The 16418-nt window shown below is 40.3% G+C and overlaps 1 protein-coding gene across 2 annotated transcripts in view; it reads right to left on the reverse strand.

The window, feature by feature from the left end:
• Positions 1-5451: 5451 nt before the first annotated feature.
• Positions 5452-16418, reverse strand: part of OPHN1 (oligophrenin 1) — a 90450-nt gene continuing 79483 nt past the window's right edge. Inside the window, exons 20-25 of one of the 2 annotated variants that reach the window (XM_069986533.1) lie at positions 12582-12723; positions 11101-11370; positions 10849-11014; positions 10097-10147; positions 8281-8332; positions 5452-6674 (exon numbers count right to left, since the gene is read on the reverse strand). In XM_069986533.1, coding sequence (XP_069842634.1) covers positions 8290-8332; positions 10097-10147; positions 10849-11014; positions 11101-11370; positions 12582-12723 — 672 coding nt within the window. In that variant the 3' untranslated portion in view covers positions 5452-6674; positions 8281-8289. Of the gene's footprint in view, positions 6675-8280; positions 8333-10096; positions 10148-10848; positions 11015-11100; positions 11386-12581; positions 12724-16418 lie in introns of both variants that reach the window. The other variant, XM_069986531.1, reaches the window with a different exon arrangement.

Genomic DNA, 16418 nt, shown 5'->3' on the forward strand with positions numbered 1-16418 from the left:
TCTCTCATGTTTATTATGAAAATGAGATACTTTAATATTAACAAAAATATTATTGGAAAATTTCTATTTTCCATTTTTTCTGGCCTAATTGTGAATACTTTCCTCCAGCCCCTGTAGGGTTAAAATGCTCATTATACCCCTAGATTAATTCTTTAAGGTGTCTAGTTTCCAAATGGGGTCACTTATGGGGGTGTCCAGTATACAAGCCTCCTTAATCAACTTAAAAAAAGAACTGGTCCCTAAAAAAAATCAGTTTTGGAAATTTCATGAAAATGTGATAATTTGCTGATACATTTCTAAGCCCCGTAACACCCTAAAAAAGTAAAATATGTTTACGAAATGAAGCCAGAATAAAGAGGACATATTGATAATGTGACTTAGAACAAATTTTTGTCATGTGACTTTCTTTTTTTTATGCAAAGAATTTCAAAGTTCATAAAGTGCAAATTTTTCAAACTTTTCATGATATTTTGATGTTTTTCACAAAAAAACACACAAGACAGTGACCAAATTTTGCCACTAACATAAAGTACAATATGTTACGAAAAACCAATCTCAGAATCGCTAGCATACGTTAAAGCATCACTGAGCTATAAGCGCATAAAGTGAGACAGGTCAGATTTTGAAAAATGAGCCTGGTCATTAAGGTCCAAATAGGCTTGGTCCCTAAGGGGTTAAGGTATGAATCTCCTTTTTTTTTGTCGTTGGCATTTTTGTGTGCTTCGTTTTGGGACCAACAGAAGAAATTCCATTGAACTTTATGGGAGAGAAAAGCAACACTTTGCAGAAAAAAAACAAAACTCCAAACTCTCACCATGGTACATTTTGGAAAAACTACCACAGAGCCAAAAAAAAAAAAAATACGGAGAGAAAGAGAAAAATGCAGCAGTAAATAAAAAATAAAAAAATTGCCAATTAAGTTTGGCATTTCATACAATTCCATTGACTCCCAGGTTGCTGCATTTTTGCAAAGATTTTAGCCAGTTTGAAACCGGCCTTATAAGGTTTGCTATGGATTTTTTGAGGTGCAACCTGGTTATATGCATGTTTCTTCTGGTCTGGTTTAGTGTATTGTTCACAGGCATAGGTTAGCACTCAGGCAGGGGTGCCTGCTCTTTTATTGTTAAGACGTTTATACTAAATTTGTCAAGCAGGTACTGGCTTAATGGATTTTTTAACTGCCCTACCCTTTTGTTCTCTGAGAGATAAGCTGGTGCTAGCTTATCCCTACCCTCCCTATAGACAATGCAGAAATATTTGGCTGTGTTGAATGTTCATATGTATGGGGAGGATGGGAGAAATAACCATTGGCTGACAGTTATAGAAGTTGTACATGAGCCTTTAGTATTGTACAATATTACTAACATGCATACAGACCTGTTCACACACTATAAAAAGGGTTTTTAGAGCTAGACCTATGTAGATCTAATTGTTCCGAAAGACTATAATAACCAGAAGAAGTTCTCCTTTGTCCGCTACAGCCTATACTGGCCATGACAGCCCATCACTTTTTCCTAGCTAAGCTTTGCATACACTTGGTCATCCATCTAATAGGAAAAAAAGCAATATACAATGGTAGGCTTTTGACTTTAAAATAATGCTTTAGCATGACAGCCCTGACCCAGCTCATGGCACAGCAGTGTTTAAAGGGGAACTATTAGCAGGTTAGACAAATTTAACCTGCTGATAGCTCTCTATTGCCTACGGGGTGCTAAGGATGAAGGTATATCTCTTACTCTCATCCTCGGCACCATTCCTGTGCAGTTTTAAGGTAGTGCTCTGTCTGGTTGAGCCATTTGGAGCACTGATCTGCCCCCAGAGCACTCCTGCTGACAATCAATAAAATGGACAGATCGGCACTCTTGGGGCGGGGCAGTGCTTCATACCTTCATCTTCAGTGCCCCATGCGCAATAGGGAGCTCCCTTTAAAAAGATAAAATAACAAGCGGCAACATTATGATGAACCCTGCTGAAGGACCAGAAGTAGGACAGATATACATTGTCACTTATATTATACAAAGTAAAGTACTGTAAGTTTTATGTCTTGACATTTTTCATTTAAATGCTGCTTCTGTCCCATTAGGTCTGCAGTGATCTGATAGTCCAAAAGTGATAATCGGTATTTCGGTTACTTACCTAACACACAAAATGAGATGACCATGTATACCATATAAAATGAATTTGTTGACAGCAATTTATGTTCCATATTGCGACATTGTTAGATAGCTAAGAAATTGCACCTCTCATATATCCGTCTGTGCTTCTAGAATGTAGAAAATGCTTTACTTCCCCTGTGCAGAGTGTCAAAGAGGCTTTCCCAAAATCCTGATCTGCTGCACGCTGAAATGGCTCCTCACTCTCCCTCCTGTCCCTAAACTTGCTTGAGACTAAAGGTCCGATTACATGGATCGATTATCTCCCAGATCAGGCTGAATTGGGCATATATCGCTCCATGTAATAAGGGCAGTGGTCAGCCGAGGGGCGAGCAATCGATTGTATGGCTGACGTGTGGCCGAAGGCTGATTAAAGAGGTACTCTGTAAAAAAAAAAAAAAATTATAAAGATGTCATACTTACCTCTCCTCACTCCCCAGTGTCCTCTTGCCCTGTCTCTGTGCTCCCCGCAGCCACAGACAAAACGGTTTCTGCAGTGACAGATCGCTCAGCCAATCACTGACTAAGATGGGACAGTGCTGTGGCCATTGATTGGCTAATTGGGCTGTCACTGCAGGGACGTGTTTGTCTGTAGCTGCAGTCAGCAGAGGCAGGAGGACACTTGGGGCATGGAGAAGTAAGTATAAAACATCTTTATTATATTTTATATACTTTTGCTGTAGTATCGGTTTAAAGCAAGGGCCTCAGCAGCAGCCCTGGCTGCACGATTATCTAGGCATGTAATAAGCTCTGTAAGCTAGTGCTGATCTAGAAGATCGATGCTTCAGGCCGTGCAATACAGCCTTACTCTTCCAGCTGTCAAACAGGCAGGGAAAAGCATGGAAGGGAAGCAAGGAGGCATTTAGGAGCAGTTTAGGAGCTTGGGAGACTTGACATTTTGCACAGAATTTTTTTTCCTCAAATTCCAAATACTATTATAAAATGGAGAGATTGCCTTAGAGATACAACCCTGTTAATCCAATAAGTTGCATTGATTATTGTTTAGCCTTATAATAAGTTGTATGATCCATGACTCCTCATACATGGAAATATCCTATTCAGATAAAAGAATGGATAAACTCTCATATGACTGTGCTTTCAAGTCAAAGACACCAAGAAATGCACACAACTGTTACCTACAACATCACATTTATTGTCTATGTCCTTCATACCTTGAAATACTTTGGAAATGTAACCCTTCATAAAATAGGAATGACACTGAAATATTTACAGAGTAGTTTACAGAACTATTCACAAAAAAGCTACAAGACGATTGAAAGTGCGCCAGAGATTACAGGATTAAAATGTTGGCAGACTATAGAGTATAAAACACCCTGATGTTGTCACCTGCACATCACATAACCATGTAAAAAGCTGATGGAGAGGATGAAAGAGCTCTGCTTAAAATGGAACATCCCTCGGAACATCCAGACAAGTCACTTAAAGCGGAGTCCATGGGAAGATCTTTGTACAGGTAAATAATATGGTGTTACAGGACGAAGCCTTAGATCACTCCCATCAATAAATCCTCTTCAGGTCTGTGCAGAAGGTGAGGTGTGCAGAAGGTGAGGTGTTCAGAGTCTATCACAGCTTCATTAAGGCCTTCATTTCTAACATTGTTACTATGAATTGTGGAAAAAATGCCTGTTACGACTGCCTGCCTATAAATTAAAAAAAAAAGTGGGAATTTACTAAGTCCAAATTTTTTGGGGGGCTGGATTCACAAGCACCTCGTGTACCAAATGGCCAATTATAGGGGGCAAAAGTGCATGTATTGTAACTCAAATCATGACCATTTGGGGTGTTGTTTTTGGTCACACAGTTCTTAAAGTGACTGTACCACCAGGCCCAGGCTGAAGCACTGGAGGCGGGCCGACCCACCCTTAGTGGGAGGAAACCCCCGCCCCTCTTTGATAGGGTTCCATTGATTCTAATGGAGTCACGTCATGGAGGGGCTGGAGTTTCTTCCCACTAAGGGTGGGTCGGCCCGCCTCCAGTGCTTCAGCCTGGGCCTGGTGGTACAGTCACTTTAAGTGAAAAACATGTTTTTAATAGATTTCAGATGAAAGAACTTAAAAATCACCAAAACAAGCATATAGTAGACCAGTGTGTTAAAGCCGATGGACTAGCTGGATGCCTATGTTCCCACACAGTATTTTTGCTCAGTATTTTGCAACCAAAACCAGGAGTGGATTGAAAACACAGAAAGGCTATGTTCACACATTGTTGAAATTGAGGGGATGGCCACTATTTAATGGCAAATAATTTTGGTTATTTTAAAACAGTATGTGTGAACATAGCCTAAAAGTACAAAAATTCTGGCATCGGTCATAGGTTTAAAAGAAAGTATTTTTACTTAGTCCATTAAAATTTCAGTGTTTTCCCCAAAGCTTTTTGGTGTATTCTGGCTCTTAATCATGTTTTGAGAGCAGGAACATACTAGTTGGTAGAAATACTGACACTGAAAAAAAAAAAAAAAGAGACAGAATTTTAGTCTTTCTTCAGTCAAGTCTAATATGTTTCCTGGTCATCCCATACACCTATTAAATATATTTGTAAAATTGTCACAATTTGCGTAAAATGACGGTGGCGATTGCCCACATGGCGCACTACGGCTACAAGTGAACCCGACCTTACATAGCCGTGTCGCTGGCTTCCACAGATTACATAAGGAATGTATGAGGTCTTATATAGCTTATAATAACCGCCCTATTAATGCGCACTTCCAGCTTCATAACTTTTATTTCAACTTTTCTTTTAATGATATGACACTTTGTAATATATTACAAAGTTATGCTAAGTTACGCCTAATAGGAGCTCCAGTGCTGCACAGTCCTTCATATACAACTTGTAGAATTTTGTCAAATGCTACAGGTAATGATATATTACAGAGTGCCAAATTGTCTAATTCAGGATTAGAAAAAAAAATAAAAACCATATGAATGGAGATGAGCTGGAATAGCAGACGCAGCTCATGGACAGTGAAGGTAATGGTAATTTATCACCATTGTATCACAGCAACATTTGTTATATAAAAAGAAGCGGTGAAAGGAAGGATGCACCAAATCTCTGCTCTCTTTAACAATCCAGCTGGCCCTGTAGATTTGGTCATCAGTAGAGATGAGCGAACCGGGTTCGGGTTCGAGTCGATCTGAACCCGAACGATCGGTATTTGATTAGCGGGGGCTGCTGAACTTGGATAAAGCTCTAAGGTTGTCTGGAAAACATGGATACAGCCAATGACTATATCCATGATTTCCACATAGCCTTAGGGCTTTATCTAACTTCAGCAGCCACCGCTAATCAAATGCCGAAAGTTCGTGTTCGGATCGACTCAAGCATGCTCCAGGTTCACTCATCTCTAGTCATCAGTTCCCTATTACTATGTTTGCTCATCTTACTCTACATAAGGTATGCATGGGAGATGGCGTAACTGGCCTGGATCTCAGACTATATATAAGGGGATCCTGCTCATGTCAGGTAAGTCATACGGCAGGTTATTCCACACTATAGTCTCATCTGCTAACAAGGCACTGTACATATTCATTCATTTGTCAGTATAGGACTGCCCTTCATCTACACCATGCCATCACAAGTCTATTTACAGGCAACTTCTTAAGAAGGTGAATTGACATCATGTAATTCATATTTGACCCCCTCACTTGTACAAGACTCCCCCCCCCCCTTCCTTTCTCTATAATTCTTCATCTTCTGTCCTTCTTGTATAATAAAGTATTGGTCTCCGGCATTCTATGTTACAGACATCAGATGGACAATTCCTTTAACCATATCATCTTACACCTTACGTCTGCACTCGGTTCAGTTCTGCTTTTGGATCTGATATCTGTATTGCACCTTCTGTTTTTTCTACATGTTCTAAGAATAAAAAGACATTTGAAAGATAATGGTATCATTTGATGCCTTCATACTAACGACATAAACACTGGTAAACAGCTGTAACTAAAAGGAATAGTCCTATAAGCAGTTAATAAATACTACAATACAGTGCGGAATCTATTTTCTTGTCCTAATTCGATTCATCCATCCAGGTTTATGTGTTTTGTTTTAACCATCTATTTCTTTCTCTCATAGAATTAACCTTGTAATGAGCGATAGCTTCGGCTTATTCCACGTATACACCACCTGGTAAGATCTCAGTAATGTGGAGGAGTAAGCTATGTGCAGATACATGGAGCACAAGTAACTGTTCCTCCTATTATTACTTCACCGACTCCTGGATTTAGACTTTTTTCAGCATGTATAGTCCGTTCCTTGTACAAATAGATAAGGGTTGCAGAAGCTCTGATGTTTTGTTGCAGACGTCACTTCTAGCAGTTGTACAGCACAGGGGACAAAGTCATTCTTCTGCAGGAAAAAGCTAATGGAATGGCTCAGTATGAATCCTGTTCACTAAAGCCCACTGTGGAATGTACTCCTTATCCATATATGCCAGGAGGAACCTCTCTGGCAAAAGCATCTGCTTCTTTCCTTGGACCAGCCATGGAACATGATTGTAAGATTCTGGAAAGAAAAATATAAAACCGCATTATAATCAATAGAAAGCCATAACAGGATCTGGGGGTACACTTAGGCTCGGTTCACACAGAGCAAAACTGGCGGAATTCTGCGCCACGGAATCCCGCCAGCCTCCCTGTCATAATGAGAGTCTATGGGAGGCTCACTCCGTGTTGAAGAATGGGCAATTATGATGTATGCCAATAATAAATGTGATTTAAAAAAATATATTCCAGTAAAGCATAAAGATTGTCTAAAGCACATAAAGATCATGTTGCTCACCATGTGTGCCAGTTTTTGGCACACTGGCCCAGATTTATCGAACTGTACAAAAGAGAAACCGATGTAAACTACTAACAGCAACCAATCACAGCGCAGTTTCATTTTAGCAGAGCTAAAAGCTGAGCTGTGATTGGTTACTGTGGTCAGTTTACACCACATTGTTAGACATATTTTGATAAATCTGGACCATTTTGCTTAGTAAATCTCCCTTAATATCTGCAGTGGGCTAAAATATTTAAAGAAGGAAGTGCCTGCTTGGCTGGGGCAGGTCATTGCTGCTGTAATTGTGGAAACTCAGTGAGGTGAGTACTGTTGTTTTATTTTTATTTTGTTAACCCAACTTCATATTTTTTTTATCTCGTTTGAACAACTCCTTTAAAGTACTGTCATTCCTGTCATTTTTGGGCTTCCCAATCATGTCTATGAACCGTTAGGCGATTCTGGATAATTTTTTAGATCTGAATAAAGAAATCGCATTGTAAAATAACAACAACACAGCAAAGCCGCATTTACAGTCCTGGCCTAGTTCTGTGATCAGTACGGCTGCAGTATAAATCTACACCTAATAAACAGTATGTTCACCTGATGCTTTGTGAATATGACAAAAGGAAAGCTCCATCAGATCAGTATTCTGCTATATCCAATTCAATGGTATTCTTCAAATCTTTTATTCCTACTCCCTATTCTTAAAGTTCATAATTCCCATAATCCAGGAAAGAGCTGAAGTATTGCTTCCTTAGAACTGATTCAATGTATCAGTGAAAAGAAGCTTATGCAATGCATTACAACTGACCTGTGTGTCTCTTATAGATTTAATACAAGTAGACTATGATTATAACTAAGCCAATCCCTAAATAAAGGGGATCTAGCGCCGTACCTAGACAGATAATTCCCCAGAGCTATGAAGTACTGGCTATGGAGGAAAACATTTGGACATGGTCTGTGTACAAAGTAGTGATGAGCAAATCTACAGTAGGAACGAAGCAAATTGCTTTGTTCCTTTTTGCAATCTGCTCACCAGGCTCCGAGCTTTGAAGTCTGCTCCACTCTATGCCGCTCCTTCCCAGGTGCTGGGAAAAGCTGGATGCAGGCCAGTTTACATGGACTGTTATGGTCCAGGTAAACTGTATATTAGCATCTATGATTGTGCACAGGACGGCTACACATTGAATGTGCTCAGAAGAACTGCAAGTGTCTTTGTAAATGTAAATGGAACAATGTCAAACAAGGAAAAGGAAATTTCTGCAGGCCCTTGAAATATGCATGTTCAATATGTCCCTATAACCCAGGGCCGCCAAACAAAAAAAAAAACTTAATAAGATTTTTATACCTTAAAGACTCAGCTTTCTTCTGTGAGAATTCGGTGGGGAGGCGACGGAGGACTGTGAGGGAAATTAAAAAGAAACAAGTGTTAATAAAGTAATACTTGTCTAGAAGTCAGACAGAAGTCTCAGAAGTAAAGATGAACAATGTGTCTGTAACCAAAAGGCCTTGCCTTTAAATGAGAAGTCTGGTGGGGGAAGAGGCGGATAATTTCAGGCAGAGGGATGGGGAAAAATAATAAAGAAGGTAAGTTTACCTGTCCCAATGCACACACAGTGTCAGTGACTGGGGCAGAGTAACGTTGCAGCCACTAATTGGCTGAACAGGCTTAATCCCACTCTTTAGTGACGTTTCAGCTGGGTCATGATAAACCCCAGAGCTGGGAGAAAACAACATCTGGCACAGAACGGGAGCCCAATGATGTGGTGCAGCGTGGGCACAAGGTCCGGTAAGCATCATTTCTATTTTATGTTAACCCCCCCCCCCCCCCGAACTTCTTCTTTAAAGGAGAGACACATGTACAACAATTGTATTTAAAAAAAAAAAAAAAAGAAACACCCGGATGATTACTTTTAGTCTGTTGTAACTTGTACTGTATGAGTTGTACCTTGTACTGTAAAGAGAATTCTCAGCGGCACTCACCATAAAAAAACACCTGTATTGAAGCATGAACATGCTTACAAGGAACACCATGGACGCTCCCTCCCGGTCTATGACTGTGTCACGCCCTCCGGCGCTTTCTCAAGGCTCCTTAAGAAAGCACCAGGGTGTGAAATGGTCATAGACCTGGAGGAAGCTTCCTCAATGTTCCTGCTAAGCGTGTTCATACTTCAAAAAAGGTGTTTTTATGGTGAGTGCCGCTGAGGATTCTCTTTACTTATGAAATAAATGAGAGCTGAGCACAACAGTGTTGCCTATAAGCCATAACATTCTTTGCTGGGAATTGTAGTGGCGGTGATTAATTTGGACTTTGGTATTTTTGTACTGTATGAGTATGTGAGTATGCTGGGTGTCTTATTTTCTACTGTAATCTTTACTTCAACTTATAGCCCCTACTGCCATTAGTCAAGTCAGTCATTTACTGGTCCAGCACAGCAGCTTATAGTCAGTCTAGAGGTCAAGCTCTCATGATGTGACTTCCTTTAAACTATGGCAGGACTCTGGCTCCCATACACCAGCTGCATCTCCTCAATGAGAGACAGTATCCCCCAGGGCTGTATCAATCTCATCTAGACAACCAGCACCATCATCTGTACTGATGAGGAGCAAGAATCCCAAAAAGCTAGTTTGGCAGATATTCCTAATCACGGTTCAAGGCTCTGTGTTGGACACTGACATATTGGATAGCTACCTCTAGCTGGCAGTTAAAAAAAAAAAAAAAAGATTTCTTTTTGGCAGAAGACAGTTTGAATTGCTTCCAATAAATTACATTGTCAATGTTACAGATTAGACATGAGGCCTAATGGGAAATGAAGCAGCAGTCTTATAGCATTAGGGGGTGTTTCCAAACACAGTATATGGCTTAGTGCTGCACAGAATAAAGAAGAACTCTCCAATATAGTGGATGGAATGATGGTAAACTGATACTGACTGCTTCTTTAAAGAGTAATGTATAAATGGACAACACCAAGATTAGTATCATACGACACTTCCTGTACTGAACTCAATATGACACCTTCATGTAGTCCTGTGTGGCTTATTGCTGAATGAAGGTTCATACAGAAGGTACGTGTGGGCTGCTGTAAATTAGGGTGCACTAGAAGTAATACTGACAGGACAAGGAGACAAAGTGGAGACAGAACATTTAACAAAAAAAGTAGCACCTTCCCCTTGGTCTTGATGCCTTCTCAAAGAATTTGGTACGGGAGGCAACACTGTGAAGTAAAGGAAATACCATTAATATCAGAGGATGAAAATGTTTCTATTCACATGTCTCTTTAAAGGGGTAGTGCGGCTCTCAGAAATTATTCACAGAATAACACACATTACAAAGTTATAAAACTTTGTAATGTATGTTATGTCTGTGAATGGCCCCGTTCCCCGTGTCCCACCACCCCCACCTGTGTACCCGGAAGTGTTGGTGCGTTATACATTACCTGATCCGTGTCGAGGGCCGTCCGCCATCTTGTGCCAAACGTCATCTTCGGACGGACGGCCGAGTCGCTGCCGCCCGTCCCCCCTCCGCCGTGTCACAACTGTGCTCAGCCACGATTGGCTGAGCACAGTTATGCTCAGCCAATTGCGGCTGATGACGCGGCCGCTTCATCAGCTGCTCAGCCGCGATTGGCTGAGCACAAGGCGGCCGGCATTTGGAACAGTCGGAGCTGTTCGCCGGCCGCCCGAAGAAGACGTCACTCGCTGAAGATCAGAGACGGGTGTCGGCACGTGACAGGTGAGTATAGCGCACCACACTTCCGGGTACACAGGTGGGGGTGGGGGGACACGTGAAGGGGGCCATTCACAGACATAACATACATTACAAAGTTGTATAACTTTGTAATGTGTGTTAGTCTGTGAATAATTCTTTACCGCCGCACTACCCCTTTAAGACTCGTACTATGCCTTTACTACTCACACTGAGGATGGGTTATCCTCTTTGACACCGGAGTTGACGTCTGTTTTGGGCTCAATTTTGGGCATCAAGGCCACTCTACATGGAGGGTCCGGTGGTCTTACTGGTGGACGTGAAATAACTGGCCGCTCTCCAGGTGAACGGACTTTATTGATATTCTCTAAATCACCTAGAGGTTAAAGCAATGGAAATAGTTCATGACCTGGATATTGTTCCATTTTATGAGGTTGTAGTGAACAGTGGAAATAATCTAACCTTCTCTGGGACGGACTATAGGCCTCTTGGAATACAAAGGAGATGCTTTACTTGGCACTGAATATATAGGCAGATCGCCATTTGTGTGGTTCAAGCTGGTCTTGGACCCTCTTTCTTGCATCATTGTGACCATTTTTGCCACATCCACTTCAGGGCATTCATCTGTGGAACTCTGGGTATCTGCTCGAGGCGGCAGCTTCTTTCGTTGCAAAGGAAGAGGGTGGTCGCTGTTTGTGATAACACCATTCCCATTCTGTATGGATCCATCATCTGAATAAAAAAAAACTAATGGATAATTGAATAGTTAAATAGCTAGACCTCTAAATAATAGTTTTCTTCTATAATGAGGAAGTCATATAAATGGTCCTCAAATATCATCAGACTGCATATCTTTAAAGCATACTGTAAATAATATATCGCAAAAAAAGGGTCTCATATATTAATGACTTTGTACGGGGCAGCTGGTAAGTAGTGGAAGGGTTTCTCTAGAGTTTCTATAGAAGCTTTTCGCTAATTAGTATAATCTTCTGGCACCATAATGTTGTTTCTCTAGAGTAATTCTTTAAAGAATCTGTCTTCAATTGCATGACTTTGTAATTGATGGTCTATCCTTAGTATAGTCCATCCATATCTGATCAGCGGGGTCTTTAAATGTACTCAATGAACAGATGAGGAAACACACAGCATTCACACAGCAACACTCCATTCACTGTGTAATGGGAGCTGAGCTGCAGTACCTTGCATGGCCTCTACACAATGAATGGAGCCATGTGGGACTGGCTCTGTTCTCTACGTACATCCAGGTAGAGCAAATCTAGTCAACATCCCACATATCAGATACTGATGACCTTTACCAAGAATAGACCTTTTTCTATTCTTGCACTTATCACCTCACTTTATTTGCCTGATCTGTCCTCCATGGATTCTCTCCCTTCTGTGCATACTTTGAGCTGGTGTATACCTCGCTGCCCCTCCCTGCTGCTATCTCTAACCCTAAGGGCCATATTATGCACACTGACAGTGAGCGGGTAAGTTGAGGGGGAGGGGGCTGTCTGGGTGATTGTTAGATTGCACAGATCGGCGACGGCAGTGAATCGCTACTACTAAGCTTACTGATGTTTCAACATGTTGAAAGACAACGATCAGCCGACATCGTACATCTTTGTTGTCTTCTATTACACATAGCAATTATCGCCCGTACTCTTCCAGTTAGGGTCCTGTGCAGATTATCGCTAACTGCTAGAAGTATTGATGTCCTATGATCAACTTGTACCCTTCTTCATACCTTCAAAATGTACCTTACAAAAATGAGCTGTCATCCTCCTGGAGACTTTACATGGAGTGTACATTTCCCCCATTAACTTTTTTGTAGGACATTTTTAAACCTTCCATAACTATATGTTTTACTGACTTGTTCAGTGAATAGTCTGAGGTGTACTGTACGGTATGGTATAAAGAGACAATATAGTAACATGCTTTACCTTCTTCACTGTGTCCAAGATACAAAGCATTTCGCCCTCGGACCGGTCGCTTAGAGATAGTTATGGGTTTGTGTGTCCGGGGTGTTATCCTGGGTGGAGGGACAGGGGGAGCAGCGCTGTCTTCAGGAGGGCCAGAAAATATCTGCAGGACAGAGGGGAAAAAAACATTTATAAACGACACCTTACAGAGAAGAAACTTTGTACAAGGAAAAAATAAATGACAGACATATTATTCAAGTATAAAAGGACAAATATTACACACAAATAATTGGATTGCCATAACTTGATCCAAATTAGAAGCCTATGCTGTACAGGGTCCTGAGTCTCCATTCTGACCCCACACCATTTTCTGTTAATAATAGGAGCGTTTGCAGAGGAAAGTGAAGTATACAGCGGCTCTTCTTGTGCATAACATTGTATTCATGCTCCCTCTAGTGGTCGCCCTCATACTACACAACAGTAAATGCTACTTTTGCATAACATCCTTATACTAAGATCAGAAGTATCAGTTAATGATTTAGTAAAACAAAAAGATATTAATAATTCCCAACTTAAAAATAATGTATTGTAGGCTGTGACTGCAGGGTGATTTTACTTAGTTGCTAGCAACTTTCTCAAGCAATACGCCGATGCTTGTGAGATACAAAAATGCAGCGATCTTGTGGATATTTGTGGGACAATAACCTCCAGATCAAAATAATTACGTATAATTCAGATAATAGTAAAACTATATAAACACAAAAGAAAACCTGCCGTAAACTTCATAATAATAATAATAATAATAATAATAATAAGGGCAGCAGGAGTTGGCAACAGGGGGGCATAAAGTTTCTTCACATTTGTACTGGCGATGACACACCTCTATTTTATAGACAGCAGCATATACATGAAGGTTAATGGGATCCATGGGCACTGCCGGTGTCTGTCATCTGACACATTTATTATAAGGCTTAGTTTTCTGCTCACAATGGGACAGAATACATCTGATAATCCTACACATGTGTGGCCCTATTAATTTCTGTGGCCTCATAGACACGTCTGTTTAAAAAAGGGCAAGCCATCTTGCAGCCCATATTTGCAGCATAAATCATTCATTGAAGGGGTTAGCGCAACTGCAGACGCTTTACAAACAGATGTGAATGCAAATCTGTAGCCCTGTTCATAGCTGGGGGTCCTTAGAAAGAAGTGGTATAGAGGAGGATAAAAAAAGCTTTTTTGAATATCCCATTTTTTTTAGCTTGCCACAGGACCCCTTGAAAGGGGTACTACGACACTTTCAAAGATTTTTATATAATGTTGCCATTATGCACCATAATAAGAATGCTATTCTTACCTCACAAAGGTCCCCTGGTGTCCTCCTTTGGCGTCTTTGTGTCCCCCACATTACTGCTGCCACTCCAGAGACTGACTCTGCAATGAAAGCCCACTCAGATAATCAGCTGAGCGGACCACCAATACATCTTAGAAGTGGCGGTGGCAATATTCAGTGGGGGACCCAGAGACACTGCAGGAGGACACCAGGGGAAGCATGTTTATTATGTTGTATATAAGGGCAGCATTATATAAAAAGGTTCAGGGTATAAACCCACACACCGTATACGCAGCGTATTTACTGCTGCGATACGCAGCAAATACGCAGCAGATTAGATCTAAATAACTGAACACAGCATCAAATCTAAACCATCAAATCTGCTGCGTATTTGTTGTGTATCTGCTGCGTATACGGTGTGTGGGTTTGTACCCTTAAAGTGCACTTTTAGGCTGCTACTTTCTATAAAGTTAGTGTTGAGTTCCTTTTCTCACTTTATGACATGGGATTTAGAGGTTATTTCCTTGAAACAAATAAATTGGTTGTAGAACATTTTGTTTCCTCTAAGTGATTTTATGAAGTTAATGTAAAATATCTTGGGGTGTCCATGTTTACAAGGGTTTTTACTATATATATATATGTGTGTGTGTTCACACAATGTTTGTTTTTTCAGCTCCATTTAAAATGACGTCCGTCATTTTTAGTCTAAAATAACGGACGTCACTTAGCAGCCTGGCCTCCCCTTAGTGCAATGACTGGTGTTAGTGTATTATTCTAGTTTGGGGTTACTAATTGCTCTTTGGATGCGGCTTCATTGAAAAGTCCATTGAATTTAAATGGAGAAAGAATGGTGACAAAAGAAAAACTGCGTGTGAACAACTAATAAAAAACGTCCGCTGTTTGCTAAAAGATGCCCGAAAATAATGATCATGTTCATTATTTTGACATCCGCGTCCACATATGAAAATCGGACGCCTTTTCAATATTTTTGACGTTGTGTGAACATAGCATATATATATATATATATATATATATATATATACACAGTATATATATATATATATATATATATATATATATATATATATATATATATATGAGTTGGTTGAATGAGCTTGAGAGGCACAGGTGTCTTTTCTAAGGATGTTTTAACCTTTGTTATGCTAAAAACCAATAAAAAAAAAACTTTCTAAAAGTAAAAAAAATTGAAGGGTGGACGTATATTATACCACACCTTTATATCTGTTCTATGCACACAAACTTGTATTGAAGGAATTGCATAAGAAAAGAATAAGTGACTGCAATAATATGACTCCTATTAGAGTAATGAGGAGAAGTTCCATGTAAGTTGCTATGGAATGAGAAGAATGCTTTGTACTTGTATGTATTAGTATGCAGCATTTCAGTGGTGCACTATATAAAGCTCCAATATGGAGGCAGATCACTGCGTACAGACATTCCACAGTACATGGGAAGAGGTTACGTACACTACAGCAGACTAGACCACTGCATAGGCAAAAAGGGAGAATTCAATGGAAAAAAGAGCTTGGAGTTGACGTCACTGTCTGCACTAGTACATGCATAGCAGATGATGTTTCAGGTCATGTAAGGATGAATGTTCCAGGAGATTCTGAGAACATTTTCCTCCTGAAATCTTTTCCAGGGACGGATTTACAAGACACTACTTTAGTTTTTGCAAATGACAGCTGATGACACAGGTCTCAATCTTACTGAACTGTTCTACGGTTCACAATAAAGTCATAGCTTCAAATAACTTGGTCTAATGGAATATATGTAATTTGTTGTATTACCTAGGATACAGATGCAGCAGAGATAACTGTATGATGGACTAGTAGATTTACCTACATATAGCTACTAACTCCTGCTTAGAGCAAAGAGGAACATTCAAGGCAATGTGCACACCCTATAGCCACAACCACAGCACAGTACGCCCAAACACTTACCCCACTGCTGTTCAAACAAGGGTAGCACCATGTGTTGCAGATTTTTTGTAGCAGAAAATGTTGAAAAGCCAGAAGTGGATTCAAACCATACCGGTAAACTGACCAAATCCAGGGAAGCAATAATACCAATATTACCAGTTAAGGCTGCGTTCACACTACGTTTATTTCAGTCAGTATGTGTATATTTCAGTCATTACATTTCAGTCAGTATTGCAACCAAAACCAGGAGTGGATTAAAAACACAGAAAGGATCTGTTCACACAATGTTGAAATTGAGTGGATGGCCGCCATTTAATGGCAAATATTTGCTGTTATTTTAGAACAACGGCTGTTATATTGAAATAATGGCCGTTATATACTGTTATATGGCGGCCATCCACTCAATTTCAACATTGTGTGAACAGATCCTTTCTGTGTTTTTAATCCACTCCTGGTTTTGGTTGCAATACTGACTGAAATATATTGAGTGAAAAATACGTAGTGTGAACGCAGCCATATACTGTAATAAACAAATTATCGCTGCACCTTTACCACATAGTGACTTATACCACAATATAATTATTA

Source organism: Dendropsophus ebraccatus, chromosome 10 (assembly GCF_027789765.1).
Source record: "Dendropsophus ebraccatus isolate aDenEbr1 chromosome 10, aDenEbr1.pat, whole genome shotgun sequence".
In the NCBI taxonomy this organism is placed as follows: Eukaryota; Metazoa; Chordata; class Amphibia; order Anura; family Hylidae; genus Dendropsophus; species Dendropsophus ebraccatus.